The sequence below is a fragment of the Epinephelus fuscoguttatus genome, linkage group LG3, assembly GCF_011397635.1.
Source record: "Epinephelus fuscoguttatus linkage group LG3, E.fuscoguttatus.final_Chr_v1".
NCBI classification, from domain to species: Eukaryota; Metazoa; Chordata; class Actinopteri; order Perciformes; family Serranidae; genus Epinephelus; species Epinephelus fuscoguttatus.
Genome location: NC_064754.1, coordinates 43,266,164 through 43,293,509, shown reverse-complemented (window position 1 = coordinate 43,293,509; position 27,346 = coordinate 43,266,164). Strand labels below are relative to the sequence as shown.

The 27,346-nt window shown below is 39.0% G+C and overlaps 1 protein-coding gene across 10 annotated transcripts in view; it reads left to right on the top strand.

Annotated features, from left to right (window-relative positions):
* Positions 1–13,901, top strand: part of pecam1b (platelet and endothelial cell adhesion molecule 1b) — a 31,702-nt gene extending 17,801 nt beyond the window's left edge. Inside the window, exons 9-16 of one of the 10 annotated variants that reach the window (XR_007448932.1) lie at positions 824–925; positions 1,046–1,076; positions 3,220–3,299; positions 6,117–6,170; positions 8,690–8,779; positions 8,965–9,368; positions 10,123–10,145; positions 13,629–13,697. Coding sequence is in view for 8 of the 10 variants with exons in the window: in XM_049571495.1 (XP_049427452.1) it covers positions 824–925; positions 1,046–1,076; positions 3,220–3,299; positions 6,117–6,170; positions 8,690–8,779; positions 9,312–9,368; positions 10,123–10,145; positions 13,629–13,730 (539 nt within the window). In the remaining 2 variants the exon portion in view is untranslated. Of the gene's footprint in view, positions 1–823; positions 977–1,045; positions 1,077–3,219; positions 3,300–3,812; positions 4,897–6,116; positions 6,171–8,689; positions 8,780–8,964; positions 9,369–10,122; positions 10,146–13,628 lie in introns of those variants that run through there. The other 9 variants (XM_049571495.1, XM_049571496.1, XM_049571497.1 and 6 more) reach the window with 9 other exon arrangements.
* Positions 13,902–27,346: the final 13,445 nt, after the last annotated feature.

The following is a 27,346-nucleotide window of genomic DNA, read 5'->3' as shown; positions in this document are numbered from 1 at the left end:
TATTGCATAGTAAAGTTTAACCAACTCCCAACAGAGGTCAGTGCTTCAATGCTTTTCATCCAAATTATATCTTATCTTAAGATACATTTTTGATGGCTCACTCACTTTTAGCAGTATGGTTTTAGTCTCCAAAAGCAGTCAATCACTTAGACTGCTCAGATGTTACAGCTACAGCTGGCTTACAACAAGTGCAGACTATGTGTGTGTTTGGCCTACAGATTGACTTACTGCTAGCAAGGCTGAAAAATCTAGGTTTCTACCACTACAACTGTAGACAGCAGAATGTGGTGTCAGTTTCTCAGAATTTATGGAGAAAGGGACTCAACAGGGAAAACATAATGCTTAGTAAAAGATACTTCGTTGGTAGGACAAGTCCTTCCAAGTTGAGTTAAGCATACTTCCCAGCATTCGGTGAACACATTTTGGAACAGGCTAGAGAGTGCCTAGGTGTACGTCATTGAAGAGGCCCTGCCTTCAATTCCAGCAAATCATGCACAAAGATTTGTGGGTACTTCATGCCCGCTGAGGATACACACACTTAAAAATTCTCTGACAGAAGGACACAGTCCTCAGTAGAATCTGAAGGATCCTTGACAATGGAACAGTCCTTGGGCAGGTTTCGATGGTGTAGCCTCCTTGAAATTCAGCCATTTAAGGATCCTTCCTTGACTTTGAAAAAAAACACACCAATTTGTTTGTTTGTAAATCCCTTTGTGCCCTTCCCCCCTATCTTTGTCATCCTGTCCCTTTTTTTTACGCTCCCCATGTGTTCCGGTTTGTCACTGACTTTCTCTTCTTTCTGTCTCTCTGTCACTCTCCATAGTGCGCCAGGCTTTATGGAAGAAAGCGGTGATCGGGTGCTTCTGTCTGCTGGCGGTGATTGTGTTGGTAGTGGTGGCTGTGCTGTGCTTCAGATCCAAGAGAGGTAGAGAGACCTACAGTCCTCCAGCAACTCAGGCCTCTTATGTCTAACTATGTATGAAAACCAACCTTCCTCCACCTACATCCTCCTGCTCCCCTCCTCACCTCTCCTCTCTTATTGTAGGTCAAAGAGAAGCAGCTGCTGAATTGTCAGTGTGAGTTGGTTCGACTACTTGCTCCCTCTGAATGTGACAGATACTGTAGAAGTTAGTTACAGTTTATCTAGTTTTATTAGCTGGCATAGTTGAGGGTCTGTGAGTGTTTGATAGCTTTTAATGAACCATACTGGTTATTTTGCATGACTGTACTGTAAACCCAGCCAAGAAATAGTGGCATAATCTTCTGTAGATTATATATTTTTTAAATTTGGGTTTTTGTGTGCATTAAACAAACAAAACAGGTGTTAATTATTGATATTTGAAGGTGCTGGTTTGCAGATTACCTGGGCACAGAGCCCCGTCTCCAGACTCCAGTTTCTCATATAACGTAAGATACACCAGAGGTGTGGAATTAAGTGACATGACTTGGACTCAAGTCAGGCTTGAGTCACAAATTTAATGACTTTAGACTCGACAAAATTAAAAAAGACTAGGAACTTGACTTGGATCAGTGACTCGTGACCTCTCATGGACTTAAGCCTTTTAACTTGAAAACATGGAACTTGTCTGTCTTGACCCAAGATTTGAGTGCAAAGACTTGCGACTTAATTGTGACTTGCAAAACAATGACTTGGTTCCACCTGTTCAGAACACAGACTAGAGTGCTATCCATCTACTTCTCTGACTTAGAAGAAAGCAATAAAGGATATTATTATATAATGCATTTAATTCATTAAGCCCTAAGGGAAATTACAGTGTTCCAGTTGCCAAGTCTTGTGAATCTCTAAAAAAAAAAATAAACAAGTAGAGATCAGAAGTGTGGACTCGAGTCACATGACTTAGACACGAGTTACAAATTTGATGACTTTAGACTCGACTTGGCAAAATCAAAAAAGACTTGCAACTCCACTTGGACTTAAACACCAATGACTTGTAACCTCACTTGGACTTGAGCATTTTTGACTTGAAAATACTTGATACCTTCCTCTAAACCCAAAGCTTAGAAAGTATGTTATTTAAAAACTATGCCAGAAATCAATTAATTACCTGTATCAATAATGGTTTTCTTTCATTCAGACATGAAACATGCTAAAACATAATGATTTCTAATGATGCCAAAAGATTTCATAGTTTTTTTTCTCACTTACTCAATGTGGTCTTTCCAGGACAGTTGTTCATCTACTAATACACCTAAGAATTTTGCAGAAGTAACTGGATTGATTTCAATGTTACTGATGAATAGTTTAGCATCTTCCTTTGAGTGACTTTTATTTTTATTTCTGAAAAATACACAATTAGATTTTTTGACATTTAGAAAATTTGTCCATTCTAAACCATTTTCCAGTAAATGACAGGGTATAATTGGTTTCTCTTACCAAGGAACAAAAGTTTGCTTGTGACAGGACAATATTAGTAATAACAACAAAGAGGGTGGGTAATGTAGTATCAGACATCCAGGCAAAGTCATTTTTATCTAAAAGAGGCTCAAGTATAGAGCCTTGAGGCACTCCACAATGTAGTTGATTTTATTTGAGATACAACCATTTATAGATACATATTGATCTCTGTTCCCAAGCTAATTACTAAGCCAGCTAATAACCACATGCTGAAAGCCATAATGGTGAGGTTACCATATCAAACACTTTTGAAAAGTCCAAGAGTATGCCAGTTGCAAATGTATTATTATCCAATGCTGTGGTGATGTTATCTATAAGTTGTGGGAGAGCCATATATGTTGAATGAATGTAAATTTAATACATTCTCTGCTGTTAAAATGGTGTTACATTTGGTAAGAGCAAATTATGACTTGCTGAGGACTTGGAATTCAAAGTTTAGGACTTTGGACTTGATTCGTGACTTGCCTGTCTTGGTTTTGGACTTGACTCAGGACTTGACTGCAAAGACTGGAGACTTACTTGTAACTTGCAAAACAAGTTACAAGTCCCACCTCTGTCACTGGTAGAGGTTTGTTATCTGTTTAATAAAAAGAGATGTTTGGCAGAATTAAAGTGAAGGAATACATAAAAAGTACAAAAACTCCCAAACTTAAGGACCACCAGTATGGTTATTGAAGTGCATTATTAGCATGTAGCAGACTTTATTGCATATGGTTTTAATACTTTAGATAATTTTGGCATTTAGTAGATTTTTCCTTGACTTCATTGCCGCCCGAGCTGACTTTATTTTCACCATCTCTCAGAAAGCCTTCGAGCCCTAAATCAGATGACTCTTTAACAGTGAATCTAACCCACGACACAGAGGTTTATAACGCAGCCACAGGTAGCTCGGTTTTACTATTCATCTGTATACCACTGACTGTCCTCATTAGTCATCATCTTAACAGCCATGAGTCATTTCTCTCGCCTCAAAATTCATAGCATGTTTCCTGTTGTAGCCACAGCAACTCATCCCATCATCCATGTTCTAATATGCATGCAGGGCCCATGTTGTGGTGACCCGGCTACCTCTGTTTATAGAACCATCTATTTTGCTTTCAGTTATAGATTTCCTGATCAAGTTGATGTGCACATACAACATGTGTATGTTTGAGTGTATTGTCTTCATCTTTCTCTGACTGTTTGCATGTACAGTGTGTTTGTGTCTAAGTATGTCTTTGCAGAGGCAGGAAAAGTAGGATGTTGTTAGAATGCAGTTTTTGTAGGAAGTGAACCCTCTGAGGTACATGCTGTGTTTATGCAGGAAGAAGCTGCTTAAGTAGTTAAATCATAGTACATGGCAGTGATTGTCAATTGTTGCAAACTGCTTAGAGCACCCATTATCATCTTCTTCCAGACGCAGCGCCACTCTATGATGGCAAGGAGGGGAGAGTGACCAATGGGGCGCGAGATAGCATGGCGTCGCTTCCCGTTGACATCAGCAACAGGAGCAGCTACAGTATCCCAGCCACAGTGTAGAGATGCCCCACAATCGGCAGGACTTGAATTTGATTTTTTTTTTTAACTTTTAAAGAAAAGGAAGTTCAAAGAAAGGACTTTGAGAGCAAGAATGGAAAGGAACAGAAGAGACAGTAATCCTGCTTGTGATGTCAAGTGTTGTAGGATTTGGACATTTTCTTCACTGATGAGTTTCCTCATCAGGGCCCGCTGCTCCCTCTCCCCTCCTCCTGCAATCTAGATGACCTTTGATTTTATACTTAACATTATTGTCTTTGTCCTTTTGTTTCTTCCATCACCATGTCTGTGTGATTCCATGTCCTTTATTGTTACAACTGCTCTGTTTGTCTGATGTGCATGTTTTAAGGCCCAGTGTTTAGGATTTTGGGGGATATATTGGCAGAAATGTAATATAATAGGTATGTTTTCTTTAGTGTAAAATCTCCTTAAACTAAAAATTGTTGTTTCATTGCCTGAGAATGAGCCATTTATATTGACATAGGGAGTGGGTCCTTGTCCATGATAATCACTTAATCAAGTAAAAACTTCCCTAACATCTAGATCTTAAGTTATCAGAGGAAAAGGTGCTGTGCCAAACAGCACCCAAGACACACTGATTTGTAAAATGAAACTGCTTTATTCACTGTTTTTTACCTGTTTCAATCATCGGGTCTGTTTGTTTTGGAGAAGAAGCGACCTCTGAAGATAATTTGGCTCTTGGTAAAAACCTACTGAATAAGGAACACTGTAGGAATTTTATGCAGGAGAAGTTTCAGCTGGTTGTAATCTGCAATCCTCACTGCTAAATGCTGCTAAATCCCCCCTAAGTCTTACACACTGTTCCTTTAAATGGGTTTGGGGACGGATTGATTTGTATATACATTTTATCACCATCACAGGAAATGTGTGTGTATATTTTTGGTTGATCCCTTGACTGATTGGAAGAGACACTTGTAGAATAAAGATGTTGGTTTTATTTAGAAGTGTGTCAGAACCATTCATTTTGCTTCAGTTATTGTATCTGAGGCTAACTTTATATGCTTAAAAAGTCTTATACTGCACAAAATGTTAAGTCAAAGAACATGTTTGTTATGATCATGCCTGAATTAAGCTTTCCATTACAGTATGTGTCTAAGCACAGGCCCAAGAATACCAGCATAACATGAGGTTGATTCATTTCCTAAAACAGAACACACACCAGAGACTTCCTTGTAAAGTTGAAACAATAGAGCCTGCAAAAAACTTCCTATGTTGGCAAAGAGCAAGTTGTGCGGGGGTTCAGTGTTGATAAAACTGGTGGTGTAAGGGAGGGTGGGGCTTATTATGTTTCAAACCAGGCAAGTTTGAATGCAAGCAGCAGGTGGAGGAAATTAATCACATAAGCCTTGCTCAAGTTGTGTGTGAGATTACATTACCAACTGGGAAGTTGCAATGGGAAGTTGTTTTAGCCAGAACTTATTGTGCAGCCGCTGCTGAATTAACAGCCTATTGTGCACAAGGCAGTGGGAGAAATCTGTATGTACCAGATGAAGACTTGAAATCTGCTCCTTTGTTACTGGTTTTATTTTAGAAGCAACAAAGCCGCAGGCCAAATTGTAGGGATGTGTATCTCATCTCGTCGTTATTGCTTTAAACACAGATTATAATCTTGATCTCAGACTTTTGGTAATATAAAAATAGTTGGACATTTTGGGAAATATGTGTAGTTGCTTGTTGAGAGTTACTTGAGAAGAATGACCTGACTATGAAGTGACCCCCCCTTAAAACCACAGCTTTAAATTTTTACACTTTGTTTTATGTATGGATCAAACAAACAAGATAAAACATATTATCAAAGTTGACATTGTACAGAGTTGGGTTGTTTCCAGTCCTAATGTTAAGCTAAGCTAACTGGTTGCTGGCAGTAGCTTCATATTTAGCAAATAGACTAAAGAGTGGTATCAATCTTACAATAAAACTCTCGGCATGAAAGTGAATATGTGTTTTTACTCAAAAGTTCCTGTAAGAATAAGACACAACTACTAGATGTCAGGTGATTCTTATACAGGTGGCTCCGTAACGTGTCATTTTACTGTAAACCTGTTACCTGTACCCATTACGGTAAATGTCTTTATTCTAATTAGTGCAGAATTTTTACAGTGTAATTAAAATCTGGGTTTGGCAGCCCTTCTTATGACCTGATGTGTGTCTGTGTGTTTCACAGTGAGGGTTGACAACGCAGCAGTCAGTGTGTGGAGCGAGCGACCACCTGAAGCAGGTGAGCTGGGCTTGTCAAGTTCAGTGAAAGCACGTATATGTAACATGGTGAACTTACTAAGAATTGAGCCTCACTTTAACTTTTTTTCTCAAAGGTCCAGTGTTTAGAATTTAGGGGGATAGAAATTAAATATATCATTTTCATAACAATGTTTTCATTTGTGGGTAATTACCTGAAACTAAGAATTATGTTTTTGTTACCTTAGAATGGGCTGTTTACGGACAGGGTCCTCTTTCACAGAGTCTACCATGCTGTTTATACAGTAGCCCAGAAGTGACAAACCGAAACTGGTTCTAATAAGGGCCATTTACATTTTCGCTCTCCTACACACTTTGCACATGGGAAAGTTTGACTGCTAGCTGTCGCTAAATTCTACACATTGGACCTTTAAAGCCTACCATGTAACTTTAACTGAACAGCAGCCACTGTGGCAACAACGTCCACATTTGGGCTAATGGTAAATACTAAAATGTAGTGTAAAAGTTGCAGTCATAATGTCAACAAACTGACTCACTAATTTCAGTTGCACAGCAATATATCTACCTAAGGTGTGCTAACATTAACTAACATTAGCCACTGGACATATCAGACCAAGTAAGGCTAGCAGCAAACTGTCTGAATGTATTGTATTAAAATGAGCTTATGAATTTAACTTTCCATTTGTAAGATGCAGAATGTGTCATTTCATTTGTTTTTTTTAAAAAGTGACATATCTCACTTTAAGTGTAATAACTTCCTGAACCAGTTATGGAGGGTAAACTCTACCTCTTAAAAATAGCGATGGGCAGAAATGAACAAACAAACTTTTGAACGAGTCGTTTTAGTATCTGTGATGTACCAGGTCAAATTGTTGAATGTCTGCATATTCATAAATCCCCAACTTTCCCCACCTGCCTCTCGCTGTTATTGTATGGTACTGCTCACGCTGCCTGCTACTCTAAGTAAATGAGAAGTGACTGAATCGGATTCAAGTCTACACAGACTGGCAGCTATACTCACTGAATGAGGCTAAACAAACCATTCTTATAGTGGGATAAGTGGGATGTCTGTTGCTTGCGCCTCAAAAAATAGTTATCTAGTTATCTACAGCAGTGGTTTCCAACTGGTGGGTTGTGTTCCAAAAGTGGGTCGTGGGCATATTCTGAATAGAACGCAAGTGAGTTGCTAACATTTCAAGTTTGGAAAAAACACACTTTATTTTTAAGTACAGTGAATTTCTGGTGCAGAGGTTTTATTTTTAAGTGCCGTTTCCAGCTGTTGAGAGAGAGTGGCCAAATGACAGCTACTTGACAGACGACAGCAAACTAGCTCGATGACATGGCCAAATGCAAGCATGACGCTTAATGTATTAAACTGTGTGGACCTTGAACTAATGACTAAGGAGAAATCTGGACCAGCGGCTGGACCAGTTGGGAACCGCACAGTATGTCAAGCCAAATTTATTTATAAAGCACATTTAAAAACAGCAACCAACATAGATCAAAGCACAAATAAACACAAAGGCAACATCAGGAGGACACTAAAGCTTTAGTAAAAAGGAACGTTTTTAGCCTTGATTTAAAAGAGTCAATGGAGGGGGCAAGTCTGACAGAGGGGGGAATGTTAAAAGCCCTAGGTCAGCCGACCTGAGGGATCTGGAGGTGGAGTATGGGGTTAAAAGTTCTGTCATGTAGGAGGGGGCCACTCCATTCAGGGCTCTGTATGTGAATAAAAGAGGTTTAAAATCAATACGGTACTGCACTGGCAGCCAGTGGAGAGAGGCTAGGACAGGGGTGATGTGGTCTCTCTTTCGGGTACCTGTCAAAAGTCTGGCTGCAGCGTTTTGTACTAAATGTTAACAGGAGAGAGATGACTGATTAATTCCAGTGTAAAGAGAGTTGCAGTAGTCCAAGCAGGTGGAAATGAAAGCATGGATGATTTTTTTCTAGGTCCTTGAAACTGAGGAATGGTTTGATTTTTGAGATGGTGCAAAGTTGGAAAAAACTGGCTTTGACTACTGAGTTGACCTGTTGATCAAACGTGGGTGCAGAATCGAAAATGACACAGAAGTTTTTGACATGAGGTTTGATAAGAGTGGACAGGTTGCCAACACTGTTGGATATCAGGTTGATGTTGTCAGAGGGGCCAAAGAGAATGATTTCGGATTTAGCTTCATTTAGTCGAAGGAAGTTTACTGCCATCCAGGACTTTATTTCACTGATGCAGTTGAAGATATTGGTGAGTTTGGATTGGTCGTTTGGTTTGAGGGGAAGATAGAGCTGGGTGTCATCAGCATAGCAGCGGAAAGAGATTACATGTTTTTGAATGATTTGGTTTTCATTTTTGAATGAATGGTACGGTTGAAAGCTTCAGAAAAGGCCAGTAAGTGCACCTCAAATTGGGATTGTTTTGTCAATATGTCCATTTTCAAGGTCAACAATGAACTTACATGCTAAAGAAAACAGTACCCTTATTATAATGGTTTATGAAGTCATGTAGAGGGCTTAGCATGTTTACAACGTTCATGTATTTCGTTGCAGCCAGCGACGAGGAGAGCAGCATGGGGTCAAACGAGCCTGATGTGGAGTACACTGAAGTGGTGCATCCCCGGCCAGTGGATCCTGCCAGAGGTAAACACATTACACACACACACACACACACAAAATTGTTCTGAGTCCATCTCCCAGCCTGTCTTTTTTCTGCCTGTTTTGTTTCTTACCCTCCAAACTCTATTATTTTTATAACTGTCTGTCCATCTGTATGAAATCTCCCCGCCAAAACCATTTTTCTCTATTTTGCCCACATTCCTTTACAGTCGATAATACAGACCAACACTTCCTGGGAGGGGCCTAATTACCCATAATTAATACATCTCCAAGTTGCTGTAACTGCGAGGTGAACTGCTGGGATTTCCAGAATCACCACAGAAGTTATAAACAGGAAGGGCTGAGCTAATTGCCAGGCTGGTTGCTGATACTGGCTCCTTCTTCGTTATGGTCCCGTGCTCAAGGTCCCAACAGGCATGGAAGATGGCAGTTACAGAGTGTGACACAACCCGCCTTCTTTTAGATTTCTGCTAATGATAAATCAAACAGACAGTATCTGCCAAACTTTGTCTTTTGCTGTTTAGTCACACTAATGTGTTGCTTCTTACATTAACAGTCCCCCTGAGAAAAGGCACAGACACAGTGTACAGCGAGCTCCAAAACTCTCCACATGGTGAGTTTAACATGTTAAAAGCTGCACTGATGACTGTTTTTATATCAACAATGGAGTAAATGATCAAGTGCAATTGTGAAAGGGGCTGCTCATAGTGACAAACCGAAATCATCACCATCTCTGCATTTCCCTACAGCCCTGCGAAGCCTTTTAGCTTCTTCCAATTTATTGTTTTGGATTTCCAGCCCATAACTTTACTGTCTTGGTTCACTCACACTTCTTTCATCAGCCTCGTTTGTCACCATAGCAGGCAGCTGATAAACCCACCGTCCACTACCTGCCCATATAGTTAGCAACTAGCTAGGTAACAAAGCGGAGCATTTGCCAGCTAAAGAGACAGATATTTGGAAAGAAAGTTTACCCAAGCCTGCTACAGAACTGTGACCATATCCTGTTACTGCTGGCAGGAACTTCCTGTTATTAAAACAGCAGCCAGTTGCTGGATGTGTCTATCAAGCAGTCCATTGGAGTCCTAATGTTTCCTGTTCAAGAGTGACAAAATAATCCCAAACTGTGGATAGAAGCATCTGTAAGGGAATATTTTAAATACTGAATCAGATGACAGGGACATGTCATGATGAATACAGTCTATGGCTGAAACAAAGGGCTTCTACAGAGGAAGAACAAGTGAGTCAGCAAGCTCAGCTACGTCGTCGTAACTGTCATATGACTAATGAATAACTCTGAGGTGAGCAAGTGAGTGAGCAGGATACACACCCAACACACATTTAATCTGTGATGTTTTTTCCTTTAGGTGCTGCTGACCATCTTGACTATGTGAGTAATCAGCTGCACAATCAAACAAGTTCTTCTTATAATTATCATTATATATCTTTATTTTCTTTTTGTTTGACTAAAACTTGAAGCCTGTTTACACTACATATATAATTCATATGCTGTATGTGTATATATATATATATATATATATATATTATAGTTACACAATTGTAGGCAGTTTTATTGCAGTTTTATTTTTTCAAAAAACAAAATCAAAAGTTCACATACTTTATTTGATATTCATAATAAACAGGATTTCTTGAAGACACTTGATTTCAATCTCTTAGAGTTTCTATTAAAACAGTTCACATGTCAGATCTGCCTTACATGTTGTAGATGGCCGCTGTGACTTTTCTCATTGACTCTTTATGAATGATTAAGTAAAAAACAAAAAAACAAAAAACGATCTCATATCTACTGTAGTGATATCTCAAACTCAGCTCAATTTAGTTCAGTTCATTTCAGTTTTATTTATAAAGCCCAATATCACAAATCACAATTTGCCTCACAGAGCTTTACAGCATACGACATCCCTCCGTCCTTAGGACCCTCACAGCGGATAAGGAAAAACTCCCCCCAGAAAAACTTTAATGGGGAAAAAAATGGTAGAAACCTCAGGAAGAGCAACTGAGGAGGGATCCCTCTTCCAAGACGGACAGACGTGCAATAGATGTCGTACAGAACAGATCATCATAATGGGCTCTAGTTTCGCAGGCCGGGCGAGGCGGGGGCGCAGTGCACCTGCACTTCGCCAACTGGGTGTGGCCAGGCGGATTTTGCAAGTCAATTCTAAAGATTTTGGGCTAGTTTTTAGTCTTCCTCCAAACTAGTGAAAAGAAAATGCCCACCCCCTCAAAAAAAAAAAGATGTGTTTATAGGTGTTTATTTTGGTTCACATTTCTGTTCTGGAATTTATACAAGAAGTGCATATTATATTAGACAGTGCCTCATGTGCATAATTAAATACAACAAAACATTTTTGTAATACAAAAAATAATTGTTCTAATGTGAGTAATCAACTGGGGTTTCATTGAGATATTTATTAATTAAAGTTTTTACCCTATTCATCTGTAATATCTAATTTTGAGTCTAAAAATATATGGAATTTTACAATACATATCATTTTCTCAAAATGGATTTAATCTGAGCCAGAAATCTGTACTTCAGTAGCACTTAAATACAGCAAAAGCCTCCCTATATTCTGAAGGTTTGTACAGAGCTGTTTATTCATATGTCATCCATAGCCTGATTTATACAAGATTGTATTCCTATAAACATGGTGAAATGGATTTTTTTTTATGGCTGTTGACACTTCACAAGTGATACTCTAAATCCCCTCTGTAAAAACCTTTGACTCTAATATGGAAACAACATGAAACAAGAATTTTAAACCTGATTTATCCAATGATCAGATTTCTGTTTTGGAAATATGTGCAAATTAGCATATATTTTGTTAGATAATACATCATTTGCATATTTAAACATACAGTTTCAGAAAAATTGTCATACAATAAAACAGTTGTCCTAATGTATGATACCAACTGGGGAAGTTTCATTGTGATGCTGTTAATTAGTTTTTACCCTAGTGTCTTAGTTTTTGTCTAAACGTGTGTGGAATTTTACAGTGCATATCTTTAATGGCTGTTTTCTTAAAATTAGTTTTTTTTTAATCTCAAACTCTGAGCCAGAAATTTCCTCTTCAGAAGCACTTAAATATACCAAACTTTCCAATTTTATTCCTCTCTATATTCGGAAGGTTTGCAGAGGGGTTTGTTCATATATCATCCATAGCCTGAGTTAAAGAATATTTTAGAAGAAGAAGATATACTTTATCAAACCCAAAGGGGAAATTCAATTTTTTCACTCTTGTCATATACGCACAGGCCTGAAATACACACATGTGCACAGGTGCCCAGGGGGTGGGCTGGCGCCTCTCTGGCTGCCAGTCCACACTGTTTGGTCTGGATGGGATCTTGAGCCAGGGACCTTCTGGTTCCCAACACAAGTCCCTATGGACTGAACTACTGCTGCCCCAACTTTTCACATAAAAAGTTGGTGAAAATGTTTTGGGTTTTTTTGTTTTGTTTTTTTTGTTTTTTTTGTTTTTTTTTTTAAAGAGTGTTGACAGTACTTTCTGCTTTATGGAGTGATAAAAAGAGACATCCATAAAGCCCTCAGTAAAAATCTTTCACTATAACAGGGCAACAAAAAGAATATATGAACCTAGCTTTATCCAGTGATCAGATTTCTGTTTTGGAAATATGTGCAAATTAGCATATATTTTATTAGATGATATATCATTTGCGTATTCAAAGATACAGTTTCAGAAAAATTGTCATACAATAAAACAGTTGTCTTAATGTAAGTAATCAGCTTGGGATGTTCCATGGTGACAACTATTAGCTTAGTTTATTAGTTTGTTTTTACATAACACCTGTATACAGTACAGTCTCACTGATTATGGATAAATGTCATAATGCTAAAGTGTTTTAAACCCTCCATTTACTTCCATTACATTACATCTATAACTAAGCTCATATGGTAAGTGAGTTTGACCAAACTTAATTTACTGTTAAGTCACACATGTAAAGTGGTCCCACAACTGTTCTTCACCATTATATTGAACAATGACTTATTTAATGATGTTTATACAGTAGCATTACTCATGTATGTTCCTTGTAAATGACTGAAATCATTGCTGTGTCTCTGCACCGGCTGCCTCTTGCTCACAGCGATCCTTTGCAGACCGTTAATCCAGAATGAGAGGGAAACGGCTGTCAAAGTTTCCAGACAAGAACAAAGGCATTTGGGCTGGGGCTTCCTTCCCTATCACTCGATCACATCAGCGCCCTGGTCCAGTCAAATTACCTCCAAGCCCATCTCAGCCAGCACACTGTCCCCCAGCATGCCTTAATCACCGCTGCTCCTCACCGCACTGTTTGGCCCTACATGGTGTTGGAGGCGGCTAAAGAGAGGAATGTGAAATAATAAGCTAAGGATGTGACATCATGATCTAAAAACAGTTGATTCTTTCATCAGGGTATCTTCTTGATGGCAGATAACGCAGTTTGGCCTGACAGTAGTCTTATTATGGTTTGTCTACTCCTCAGGAAACTCATGTTCAGTAGACAATCTGAAGTTTGTATTATGGGGAAAACAGAGCCTCCTCTGGGAGTGTGTTACTGGGTTTTGCTCCAGTAAAAATAGGGATTAGCACTTAGGTGGTTAGGGAGATGGATGAAAACACAGTTTAAAATCAGATCTGAAGTCATGCAGGAGTAATTGTTTAGCTAACATATTACCAGAGGCCACAAAATAGATTTTATAACCTCATCCTGCAATGGTTTTAAATATCACAGTAATACTCATACTAAGCAATGGCACTGATGTGTACTTTAGTCTTAACTGCTTTGTGTTTAACGATCAGGTAATAAATGAATCAGCTACGACAGTGTTTAATGGCTCTGCTTTGTGTGTCAGCAGGGCTCAGTTGAGTACGCTGAGCTCAACAGTGAACAGCCTGAGATCAATCACTACCATCTAGAGGTGAACAACCACCAGGACCTGCCGGTGCCACTGGATTAGTGATCACCGCCTTCTTTTCTTCGCACACTGCTTTGTTTCCATTCCCACACCCATCTCTTATCCACACTGCCGAGCACATTCTCTCTTTCCGATCTGTGAAATCACTGACTGTTAAGTTAGCTGTAAATACTGTTTCATATCAATAAAGGCATGCCGCATATCCTTACTGTGTTTGCTGTTGGGTGTGTTTTTCTTGTGTGTGACAGCGGGTATTATATTACAGCTGCAAATAAATATATAAATCTGATAAGCAGGAAAACTGTCATCATAGTCTGTCATCACTAACATCATCGTTTTTTGTGTGTTTTTTTTTACTAAGACAAATAACACATAAACAACATATAGCAACACACAGCACAGTGCACATATACATATCATACATATCTGGGGGTCACACAGTCATGACTCACCATTAGCATGTTAACCAATTCTTCCAAACAAGTACCATAACATATGCACATATACAATACATAGACACACATACACACATCTCCACAAATGATGCAATACATAAAATGGGCAAACACATGCTGACACACACACAAACGCACACACACACACACACACACACACACACACACACACACACAAATGTGCGTTAATAGAGGTAGGTGAATGGGCAAAACAAGTAACAGCATGGGGAATAGTCATATAAATATGTGATAAGTAATTCTTCATCAGCATAATATGGTCCCGACAGGGCCAAATCTGATCCAGTGGGCACAGGGTCAGTACCAAATTGGGGCTGTCTATTCCCATCCTTACCCAAGGTTTAGTCGTTCCCATCCTTTAAGTAATCTTAGGGTTTGTAGTTTTCTTTTAGACACTAATCTTTTTTTTTTTTAATCATATACGGTGTTTTAAGATACGTTTTGAATTCTGAAAGGTTAAGCTGTGTGGTTATTTTCGGTTTTATCATAAATGGTATGCTAAACAATAATCTCTGATTTGCTGCTACTCAAGTCCCCTAAAATTACTGTTTTTAAGTTAAATGTGTATTTATCATTGTGGATCATTAGCCACCTCTGGACTTTGTCTCAATTAACATATTATGTATATATATATATATATATATATATATATATTTTTTTTTTTTTTTTTTAAATTAATTTTACTTCCAATCATCCATGACTGGTCTCTAGTATATGGGCAGCATACTAGTTAATGTCTTTTTTAGCTATGGCATTTTTCTAAACGTTGGTTATTGATACAGTTATTTTATTATATTCCGGTGGTGTACATACTGGACCATATGGAAGATCATAATCTTACTGTTAGCATCTATTAAGTCATTTACAAATATAGTATTTGTATTATTTTTTATTTACATAGGGACAATCCTATTTCAACAGACTGCTATTAACCAGCGTTTGTTGTAATATGTTATCTAGTTTATTTGGTGGATGATATTAGCACTGCAGCCATTTTGCAATAGCATCTTCCATGAGAGCTGACATCAAGGAAAATATACCATTTTCAGCTGGATAAAATGGACGACTTTTTTACTGTACATATGGAAAGAGCCCTTTTTCAAATAGAGTGGAAGCTTCTGAGTAATCTTGCTGAGAATCACTGTTGGTTATGGAATCATTTTGGTATGATGCTTTGAAGGAATAGTTTATTCCTTTAAGGTTTCATAGTCATAAATATCCCTCTTCAAGTGTGTTATATAACTATGCTCCTTTGATTTGATTTGATTTGATTTGATTTGATTTGATCTGATTTGTTTTTCCATATATATAAAAATGACATATAAATTCCTGCTTGGCTCTCTCAGTCATGCAAAAATAAAAACAAAAAAGTTAAACAGAAGACATTCCACTGCTGAATCACACATGATGGGAAGAAGAAATGGTCTGTTGATGAAAGGAGCTGCTCTGTGCACCCTCTCTGTTCAGTGATGTCACAGCCTGTCCAGCCAGATGCGGTAGATGTTGAAGAGAGCCAGTTGTGTGTAGATTAATTTAGTATTTTTACACTATCGAATCATTACTTTACTTAAGTAAAAATGCAGTCTGAAATGTAGCCTACAGTATGTTTCAATAGAGTGAGGTCCTTATTATTCACCACTAGGGGGCACCATTGTATCAATAATATCAAATCAAGAAACTGCTTCAAAAATACAGTTTCTTATAGATAGTTGGCTAAAAGATGATCTGGAGTTGATATCCATGGAACAAGCAGCTTCTGTTGTGCAAGATCTGGGCAGTGATCACACAGGTTCATTGAGTCAAATCATGTCACTCTTGAATAAGAAACAAACAGATGGGACTACACTATGATACCACATTTACCATGACAAGCTGTTATGTTTAATTATTTTTCATATACTACAGTACAGGCCAAAAGTTTGGACACACCTTCTCATTCAATGCGTTTTCTTTATTTTCATGACTATTTACATTGTAGGTTCTCACTGAAGGCATCAAAACTATGAATGAACACATGTGGAGTTATGTACTTAACAAAAAAAGGTGAAATAACTGAAAACATGTTTTATATTCTAGTTTCTTCAAAATAGCCACCCTTTGCTCTGATTACTGCTTTGCACACTCTTGGCATTCTCTCCATGAGCTTCAAGAGGTAGTCACCTGAAATGGTTTTCCAACAGTCTTGAAGGAGTTCCCAGAGGTGTTTAGCACTTGTTGGCCCCTTTGCCTTCACTCTGCGGTCCAGCTCACCCCTGATCGAGAGGTGGCCTGCTGACTCCCTCTCTATGTCTTCAGTAGTGAGTTTGTTTTGTGAATTTAACCAGTGGTGGAATTCAACAAAGTACATTTATTCTGTTAATTCTTTTGTACTTGAGTGACATTTTGAAAGCAGGTGTAATGACCCCTGAGTCACTTTGTATTGATGTGCCTGTCTCTTTAGGTTGTGATATGTCAGATCTCTCTCTCTCCTTCCCTCAGTGCATGTGTGTGACTGTGAGTAAGTGACGGAAAACAGGTGGTGCCTGCTGACTGGTCCACACGAAGGGATTGCAGGCTCTGGATGGTCCAATGGATGACAGCAGTCTTTTTAAACTCCAGCTGACAGAAGCTCCCCCCTGTTTCATCTCTACCACTGCCAACAAAACCAGCATCTAGTCTGTATGTTTCATAAGATTGTTGTGTAAGTACTGCCACAGGGAGGCGGGTGTGTTTCAATTAAGTAACTTTGTTAGTTGTAAAGGAGCCATCTGACCAGTTTGAATCTGGTCTACTACTTTGTAGTGCTATCAGTTTGTAATACTCATTATAATGCAGTTTAGTAAAAGTCCATCCATTTTCATCTCCTTATCCGGGGCTGGGTCGTGGGGGCAACATGCCAAGCAAAGCACCCCAGATGTCCCTCTCCCCAGCAATGCTTTCCAGCTCCTCCTTGGGGATCACAAGGTGTTCCCAAGCCAGACAAGATATGTGATCCCTCCAGCATGTTCTGGGTCTGTTTGGGGCCTAGTATCAGTGGGAAGTGCTTGGAAAACATCTAACAGGAGGCACCCAGGAAGCATCCTGATCAGATGCCTGAAGCACCTCAACTGATTCCTTTTGGCGCGTAGGAACAGCGGCTCTACTCTGAACTCCCTCCGGATGTCTGTGCTCCTCATTCTATCACTAAGGCTGAGCCTTCATAGGAGTGAGAAGCCCTTGTTATTTGGCATTGCCATGTTTTCTCTGGTTTTGGATTTTAGGAGCTCGGGTTAGAAGCTTGTTTTTGTTTTGTTAGGGAAGTTAAGGGTTGAACATGTGAACTTCTGTTTGTTGTTTTGGGCATTGCTCAACTCTCAAGTTTGAAATAAACAGCTAACTTTGATTTGTGGTAAAGACTGTGTAGCTGGCCTTTCTTAAAAGTGGGGAAAGAGTCTTTAACTCGTAACATAGTATTTTCACACAGTGGTATTGACACTTTCACTTGAGTCAAATCTCTGAGTACTTCTTCCACCAATGAGCTGAACTCTGGCCACTAAAGGTTAAGCGTTTGAGTCACTGTAATGTAATGTACGGTGTATTTCAATTGTGTGATTTCCCTAGTAATCACCACTAGGGGAAGCCATTGTATCAATAATATTCAGCAAGTAGTTCTTCCCCCTCAGTTTTCAGTGTGTGCTTGTGGCCCATGGATGGATATTGTGGCAGTACACTGAGGTTCACTTCATGATGTTAAACAGAATTACTTCTAATAATATTACATGAACTTTACATTGAAAAATAAGGAAATGACAGTATTTGAAGAAATATATCATGCTAAAGTTAGACCAGGAAACATATTTTAATGACATCATATGCAACAGATAAACCACCTTAATACCAGATAATCCACAGAAACTATGTCTACTAGCAGTTTCATCTTTTTTTAATAGACTATTTTAACTTTAACCCTTCATTATTCAGTGTAATTAATGACTACATCAAACTTGTAATGATGACCTGGTAAATATGATTATATATAATTATATTTGTTGTCTGTTTTTTTTTTTTTTTTTGTGAAAGTTTGGGGGGAGCTCATCCTTGAATGACAGCAGGCAGTTCATCTACCAAAGTCCAGCCATGGGGGGAAAAATGTAAACAGCCATCGGCTTGTCATTCGAAATCTATATGTGGCCCACCACACAATAATGGTTAATCATGCAAGATCATCTCTTCACCTAACAATGGCAGGACTGTCACACAGTTTGTAGCCCCAAGTAGGACCTATGCAGGTGGAACTAATGTGTTTTCATGAAGTGATAGTAAACAAGCAAACAAACAGTTACCAAGCATCAGGCAGTTCCTGCAAGGTAGCAGAAGCGTAAAATCAGCAGCGATGGCCACAGCTTTCAGGAGCAGTGGAAACTTAAACACATTATCTCTGAAAAATGAAACAATTGGGTTTGTCTCATTTGTATGTGATTTTTTTCTCTTTTTAAAAACCTAAATAATTTGAGAAGCGGCTGGCCTCCAGGTATCTGGCCCCCATTAAAAAACAAAGTTAGTTACCCCGGCTTATTTAAACCCATCCTTCTAAGGCAGGTCACTTGTATGTTTCTGTTTGTCTTCCTTACTATTAAATTTGGTGGGCGTGATCTCACATCTAATGATTATATATACTGTTCCTCAAGGTGTTAAATATACAACATGTGTAACCTATGTGAGATTCATTATCAAGTCAAGTTTTTTTATTATGGATTAAATGCCTGGGTTATGTGAAGGTTTAGTTGTAGTGACAAACCCACAAAGAATAAGCACTCATATTTTAAGCTCTATGAAGCCTTTTAATGTTTGGAGCTTGTCGTTATGGTTCCCCAGCCCATATCTCAGCTTTCATACTGTAACAGTGGCTGCCACAGAGCAGACAGAAACCCAGAAGCACAACTTGAAGGAAGGTCCAGAATCTTTATCATGTGAGAACGGGCAAAGGTCAAAACCAGATAGGCAAAACAAAGAAGGCAAAGTTAAAGGGATAGGTCGGATTTTTTGAAATGAGCTTGTTTAAGATACCTATCCATGGTGAGTGTATTACACACAGTAAATGGCGGTCAGCACGCTCTCAGTTTGGAGAAGCAGGCTGGAGTGCCAGTCAAAAGCCAAGCAATGTAAGGCTGTGAATAGGGGTCAGCAACAAAACGTTTTTTAGCCACCTAAAACAATCAATATCAGTTGAAGTGTACCTATATTGAGTGTATTTTCACTGCTCTACCTTTTTGTCAGACAGCCCTTTCAGATGGGAAAGCCATTATTGGCTTGAGTTCCCCATCTGTGCTCTCGTTTAGCCGCCAGACTCCACTGACAAAAACGGTAATTTTATCTTGCTGAACAAAGAAACTGTTGGACTATTGCTGCTTCGGTCGGTTAGTTAGTTTGAGTTATTGTGTGACTTTGGCATTCAAAAGGATTAGTTTGGACTCACCAAAGTTACACAATAACACATACAAAAGAACTGATGGAGGCAGTGGTAGACCAGCAGCTCTTGTGTTCAGCAATGTTAAATCTCTGTTTTCTCAATGGAGTCTGGCTTTGAAAAGAGTGATGTAATGGCTTCATTTCTCTGTTGGAAATCACTCTCCGACATTAAGTTAAAGCAGTGAAAATATTCTAAATATATATATTTTTTGTTTGGTTGTTTGGTTGTTTTGGTGGGACTTTATTTAGGAAACTAAAATACATTTTGTTGCTGACCCCTCTACAGCATTACACTGCTGAGCTTCCATGTCAGACTCCAGCCTGCTTCTCCAAACTGGGGGCGTGCCGACCAACATCTATTGTATGTAATACACTGTCATCATATATCTGTATTGTGTTTTCAGCTAGTTCTGGAGCCATGGAGCGGACAAAAAATGTATTAATGCAGCTTTAAAGTTCGACTTACAGAATTGGCTGCCTACCTAAACAGTTATCTGCAGTTCTCTCTCTCTGTCTCTCTTTCAGACACACATGCACAATTTACTCTTAATGCATAGTTTATGAGCAAATACCCACATTAAAGGGTGTAACACCAATCTAATGCTGTCGTGTCACTGTTATTTACGCAAGGCCGTTGAGCAAACGTAGAGCAGAAAGTGGAAGAGGCCAACAGATACACATCAGTAAAGTGCAATATGGCCCTGAGACACAGGAAGTTCCTTGGTAATGAGTTAATGGTTCTTATGATTCAAATGGCACTGCACAAGTACTATGCATCTCATTTTCATCAGCTGCATGTCTAACTTGTGAAAACACATGATGTATGTACCGTATATTTATAACCTCATGTGTTACTCTAATGTGTTGTTGAAAGGTGTGCTGTCAAAAACTTGACTCTCAGATGTGTTCTTTTTAAACAAGAAACAGCTCATAACACGTTTGCCATTTTAATGTCCTTCTTAAAGATACATTTCAATGACATCCTTTTGAAATATGCCAGCACCCGCTAATTTCCACTATGACATCAGCGTCTGCATTGTTTATTATAAACTCACGTCACATTCAGAGTTCAGTGTAATTGAATGTCCTGCCTTCAATAACCCCAAGGACTCCAGGGGCCTGCAATGGTAGTGTTGGCATGGCAACTGGACTTTTTTTCTAATACATGTATTTAAAGGTGAACGTTCATCTCTCTCTCCCTATCTGTCTGTCCCTGCCAACATCCTTATTAAAATCCCATTAAGTTTTAATGACCTGACATTTTGGTCAAAACATGAGCTTGAGTGCCGCGTGCGTCGATCAGCGTGTCCTCATCTTTCATTCTGTCCTCTTGTTCTGAATGCATCCTACTTATTACTGAACTTCCTGCTGCAGTCATTCATATGAACAATTAAATTTCCTGTTTGCCAGCTTTTTATGTCCTTCTGCTTCAGTGCAGCTGAGAATCTCCACTTGCTCATCCCCAGTGGGAACAAACACAGAGCTGATGAATCTTCTGAATCCACAGAGACATGTTCTCCATTCATAGAATATCTCTAAAGACCAATACTAGAATACTGAACAAATATGTCTTCTGGTGTGTGATTGAACTATGTCATTATGAAAGTTTAAGGTCCAGTGTGTAAGATTTAGAGAGATTTAGTGGCGTCTAGCGGTGAGGATTACAGATTGCAACCAGCTGAAATTTGTGTGTGCTCATCTCATTTCGCATCCAGATATTCAGGATTTTTTTTAGCGAGAGCCAAATTATCAACAGGGGTCTCTTCCTCTCTAAAACAAGCAGACCAGGTATTTTAAACGTGTGTTTTTCTGATACTATTTGCCATGGAAGGGCTTCTTACTACAGTGGCTGTTGCGAAAATGCAAAAATGTGAAAACGCAGATGTCCCTATCTAGACCCAGTGTTTGGTTTGTCCCCTCTGGGCTCCCCTTAGCCTCATGGAGCTTTACAGTGTAGTTCAGCTCAGTGTTCTGGTTTTCTGCTCTGCTGCTACGTTACTGTTTTGGTTCAGTCTTACCGCTGTCTAGCAACTAGCAATGTCAGATGGCTGTTTTTCTAGCAAAAACAAAACAAAACAAAACAAATCACACTCTAAACATTCACTGTTAACTACCTGCTCAGCGCCAAGCAGCAGTTAGCAACATAGTGATGAACACAGTGGAGCATATAGCAAATGAAGAGGGAGATATTTCCCTCACGACTTGATGGAGACCAAAACTGAGCTAAAATGACAGTGAATATTGGACTCAAAATGCAAAGTTCACCATATAAACCTAATGGTGATAATAGTGTCACTGTTGTTCATGCTAAATGCAGGATTTTTCTGATGATTTTTTGAGTATTTTGTTATTTGTATTTTGCTGGATAGCAAAAAATAAGATCTGATTCGTAACAAAATACTTTAAGAGCTTGTATTCGTGTATTTTAAATACGTAAACTATATTATTTAATGTAATTTTTTCCTCAAATAAGACGCATTTTTATCCCCAGGTTTAAAGTGTAAGGGAAAAAACTGTAAAATAATTAGCCTCATCATTGTCTTTGGCTAATTTTAAGTTAATCACGTGACATGTGGTATTAGGTCATTGTGAATGCATGACATCACATTTCATTTGTGTTCCCCAGGACTGCAGTGCTTCTCTTTCCCTTCTACTATTTTGTACAGGTTCATACTCTGCAGTAGCCTATTAGTGCTGTTTTGGGTCTTTTGCACTAATTCAATTAGTCGCTTGTTAAGTTGGAGATAATATAAAGTTTCTTACTCTACTGCACATTGCTCTTGAAAAATAAATGTCTAAATGTCTGGTCCTTCTGTCACCTAAAAGAACTAGTGCATCATTGTGGTCTAAAGGCCAAAACACACCGGCGGCGGCTGGACGCGCATCTACGTGCCGCGCCGCGGTACTTTACGCTATTGTCCTATCTTTCCAGCGTCACCGCCCTTGAAAAAGCGCTATTTTGTACTTCCCAGCCTGGCGGACTGGAGTGTGCAATAGAAATCCGGTTGACGCCCCGCAGCGCGACGCTTTTTGTGTGTGTTGGGGGCGGCACTTGACTCGCGTCAATGACACCGCCGGTGTGTTTTGGCCTCTTTAGTTCCTCTTGTTGCATTTCAACTGACTGTTCACTCAGTCAGTCGGTTGTTGCGTCTGCTGCATTTCCACTACATGGTATGGCACACTTCTACTCAACTCATGTATTTGTGTTCATTTTTGAACAACGCTTATCAAAAACATCTTAACTGTAAGTCCAATGCATTTTGGCTTGTGGCTTTCATCAGGTCACATTAAGTGCACTCTTTATACTACAGCTCATGCTGGAGTTTTGACCCTTTGTAAATAAATTCCCCCCTCCATACACTTTGAAATTAGAACATATGCCAGAGACCCAATTCTACTCATTAAAAAGCACGCTGACATATAATTTTATTTTAACTGTTTTTCTTTCATCTGCTTTTACCTCGATTAGCAGACTGTTTGGGGTTGGCCTGCCTGATTATGTAACAGTTTAACAAGTGATAAAACAAATGAGATGAAATTTGCTAAACTGCTGTTAGGGGGAACAATATTTGCATTTAAAAACTGCCCTTGATAAGATAAGCCTCTGCCTTTACAGGCTTTGTTTCATGTCTTGCAGAAACTGTGTGAGTTAATATGAGTAGTATGGCTGCAAAGGGTGAAAACTACTGTAGCACCGAGAGAAGTAAAAAGAACATCCAACGTTTACAATTTGTATTCATTCCATAATATCAATGACTTTATATCATTATATGATTGATGTGTTATAAGTATTTTGACACAAGGATATTCTGGTTCTGTGACTGATGCAAGAATGTGCACCAACCATGTGCAAAAGTGACAAACCGTTAAACTGCTTCCACCAGTCGGCTTGCAGAGCACGCTGCTCTGTCAAACTGAGCAGTGCCACGCGTTTATGACACGTGTGATTTCACAAAGGCAGGGAGGCCATTTGTCTCTTTGTCCTTGCTGGAAATAAAACATGAAGTTGGCACTGGAACATTAAGGTGCTACAAACAGTATTTGTACATGCACTATTACTGCATAAGCACACACCAAATCTGTTATCCTCTGTGAAATATTGACAGGATCTAGTTAAAGCAAACACCAGTCCGCAGAGTACTGCAGTCATTTCCAGACTGTAGATAAACATGATACTAGCAACTGTAATTTATCCACGTGACAACGGCAGCCATATCACATCACATTTTATAGCAGCTCCAGAGTTAGCGTTGTAGAATTAAGGGAGCTGAGGCTGAATACTAATATGACTTGACATTATTGCATCATTCAGAAAAGCTTGTTGCCAGGAAACTGAACCAGTCTCATTTTGCAGCGCATCCAAATGAAATATGACCAAAACTTGCCTGGTGTGTTATGGCCAAAGAGTTTCATTCCAAAATGAGATATCCATCATTGAAACACGTTTTCTCTTAAAATGCAGCTGATTGCAGTAACACAGAAATACTCCTGACCTGGAGTACTACTGAACTTGTTAGGAAGTAATTCTTAAAGGTGCAGTGTGTAGGATTTAATGGCATCTAGTGGTGAGTCTGCAGACTGCAACCAACTGACTACACCTCTGCTCACCCCTCCCTTTACAAGCATGTAGTAGAACCCACAGTGGCCATCACTTCAATATAAAAACCCAAAAGGCCATATCTAGAGCCAGTGTTTGGTTTGTCTGCTCAGGGCTTTTGTAGAAACATAGTGGTGCAACATGGCAGGCTCTGTAAAAGAGAATTTGCTCAGTATATATACATGCAGCCCTGTGTTCTAAAAATTTAATTTAATTAAATAATCTTGGTAAAAGGTTGAGAAATATTTTGGTGGAAAACAACTGAAATAGGTTTTCGGTAAACATTTTACTGATACGTTCAGTGCAACCTGGTCTCACTCCGCAGTCGTCAAATATCAGTGGTTGGGCAGTGACTTCCAGCTTCAGTCACCAACAAAAAAAGCCCTCCTTTCATGTCGGCATGATACGCAGCTGGTTGCCGTCATTATGTAATGGCGCCTGACAGTGTCAGGGGAAAAGGCGGTGGGACAACAACATAAGTTAAGAGTGCGAAAAGTCTGAGTGGGACAGGTGGTGGATGGGTCCAGTAACCACTGACTTTCACTTGTGAGAATGTGTTGGCTGAGTGTCAGCATTTTTGCCACTTACCAAGTACGATAATTAGCAAGATTTCGTCATTATGTTAAAAAAAAAAAAAGTCATTTCCTCGCCATTACATTTCCCTCAAAAAGTGTTTGCTGTTTCAAAATCTATATAAGTATTATTTCTAGGGGACAAGGTTGATGTATGAAGGGCTCATTCTAAGCTAACAAAACACAATGATTCTTAGTTCCAGATGATTATACACTAATTACACATATAAATTATGAATATACCCCATTTCTGCCAATAGATCGCCCTACATCTTACAGACTGGCCCCTGAGGCCAGAGCAGTCAGTCACCATCTTTATGCAGTTTACTGAAGACTATGTTATATCTGCAATGTAAACACTGAATATTTTTAATATCCTATATAATATCTGTCAAGTGTGTAACTCATTGTGGGACCTTTGTATAACACTTAAAGGTTGCACTGAACTGAAAACAGAAAGCTGGCTGCTCGCACATAACTGCTGTTTGCCATAGGTGTCCCTGAGTAATCATACTTAAACACACATGGCCTGTGACAGCACACAGTCTGAACAGATATCACTGAGATTTGACTATAAGCATCTGTCAGATTTAATCCCTGGGGACATTTTTTAATGGAATTGACTGCCTCACAGAACTTAGCAAGGTGTGAGTAAAAACTTCTATATTCATCTAGTATCTGAATTAATTGCGAGTTCTTCTAACTGCAGTTGTGCATTCATCTGAATGTCTGAACGTTGAGCAGCTGGTTGGATCATCAAGGTGACATCGTCTACTAAAAGAGTACTGCAAAATCAGGGGCAAACCAGGTGGTCAGTCTCTTTTGTCTGAGTGTTTTAATGGTGTATCATGGACTCATGCAGAGACTTAAAGTCAGGATATCTTTGCCACTGCTGCGACTATTTTGATGATTATTTTCTGATCTGTCTTGACAGTGTAACTTACAAAAGCAAACTTCAATAGGCTACTGAAAACTATCCATGTAGGCCTATCGTCACATAGTTACTGTGACAATAGGCCTTCATGCATTTAAGTCTGCCCCTTAACAAACAGCTTGAATACTTGAGTACTTTCTGAAAATGATCTTGATATTTGGCACTTTCTGCACTCTTTTAGCTGTCCTTAAAAATAATTTCCTTCCTCTTTTTTTCTCCATTGGTGTACGAATGAATTAACTTGCTGATTTTTACACTTAATGATCATTTTTGGAGGCTGCAGCTTGTGTTACTGTTGAACTGTATTGCATTGAGAGGTGGACAAAATGATAGAAACACCTGTAAATGTGACACAATACAATTCAACAGCACCACAAACTGCAGCCTCCAAAATATCATACAGCTTTTCGAAAAAGGTTTCAATAATAATTGAACATTGTAAACTTTATGAAGGAAGGATTTACACCATTAGGATGCACTGGTTATTTGTGTGTGTTTTCAGTGACAAATTCCTCATCAACCTGCACCAGTTGAACCTGCTCTGCAATATTTCTGGATGTGAGCCCCAACTGTACCTGCTGAACTGCTTCTCAAGTTCTGCATTCACTTACATACATATGTTATACCCACACCAGCTACAGCAAGCCTTCAAAACCTGCAGTGTCATAACCACACTTACTTGTACGTTGCGGTCTTAGTTCTTATATCAAGATGAAGTGGACAAACAGCGGATGCCCCCCTTCTCTACATACTGACCAGACACTAATGTTTGATTCAACTAGCTTCTCTTTAGCTTCATCTAAGTAGCAACCTACAGTATGTTTGCTAGTTTATGACAGCAACTTTCTTGAAATTTTTTTTAAAAATCTGGGTCGAATTAATAAAAAAAAATGCGGTCACCATTATTTTGGTAGCTTGGCTATTTAAAAATGATTAAAATGACAATTCCTTCTGTCCAGTCAGTGGCTTTAACATCACCGTCTAGTGTTGGCTGACCTCACCTGAAGTTGTACAGAGTACTAGATACAAGATTCTTTGTACAACTTTTACTGTACCATGCAGTCAAAATATAGCAAAGGATACTAGAATGAACAGCTTTGGGTGCGAGGAAGGGCCCATCTAATGCCAGTACAGAGTCCAGAATTTTGTGCTCCATCCCTGACCACAGTACAGCTACCATAGCCATACCCATGACATCATAGAGTCAATCACAACTGCAGCCATAGTAGTCCAAAACACATTTGAACCACAAAGAGGGTAATGCTGCCTATTAAGTATAAATTAGCCAACCAGCATTACTAACAGGTCTAAATGAACATTAATTAATATGTTTTACTCTGGCTACTCTGCAGTGGGCTATTTAGAGTTAACAGAAAACGAAAACAAATCTGTCCACGCACTATTAAATTCTCCTTTTTCTTCAGAAACTCCAGAGCCAGCTTTGCTATGCAAATTTTGCACATTTTAGCTGATGAAATGTTAAAACCTTTTTTTTTCTTCTTTGTTACTTTGGTTTGTAAACTACACATTTTTCAGTTGTGAGAATTTCTTTAGGCCCACAACAATGATAAATGGAAATTAAAAAGTTTAAAAAAAGACCATTATTCATTTCCATTAAGATTATTTTTTTTGTCAAAGCCACAGGGAGCCACTGG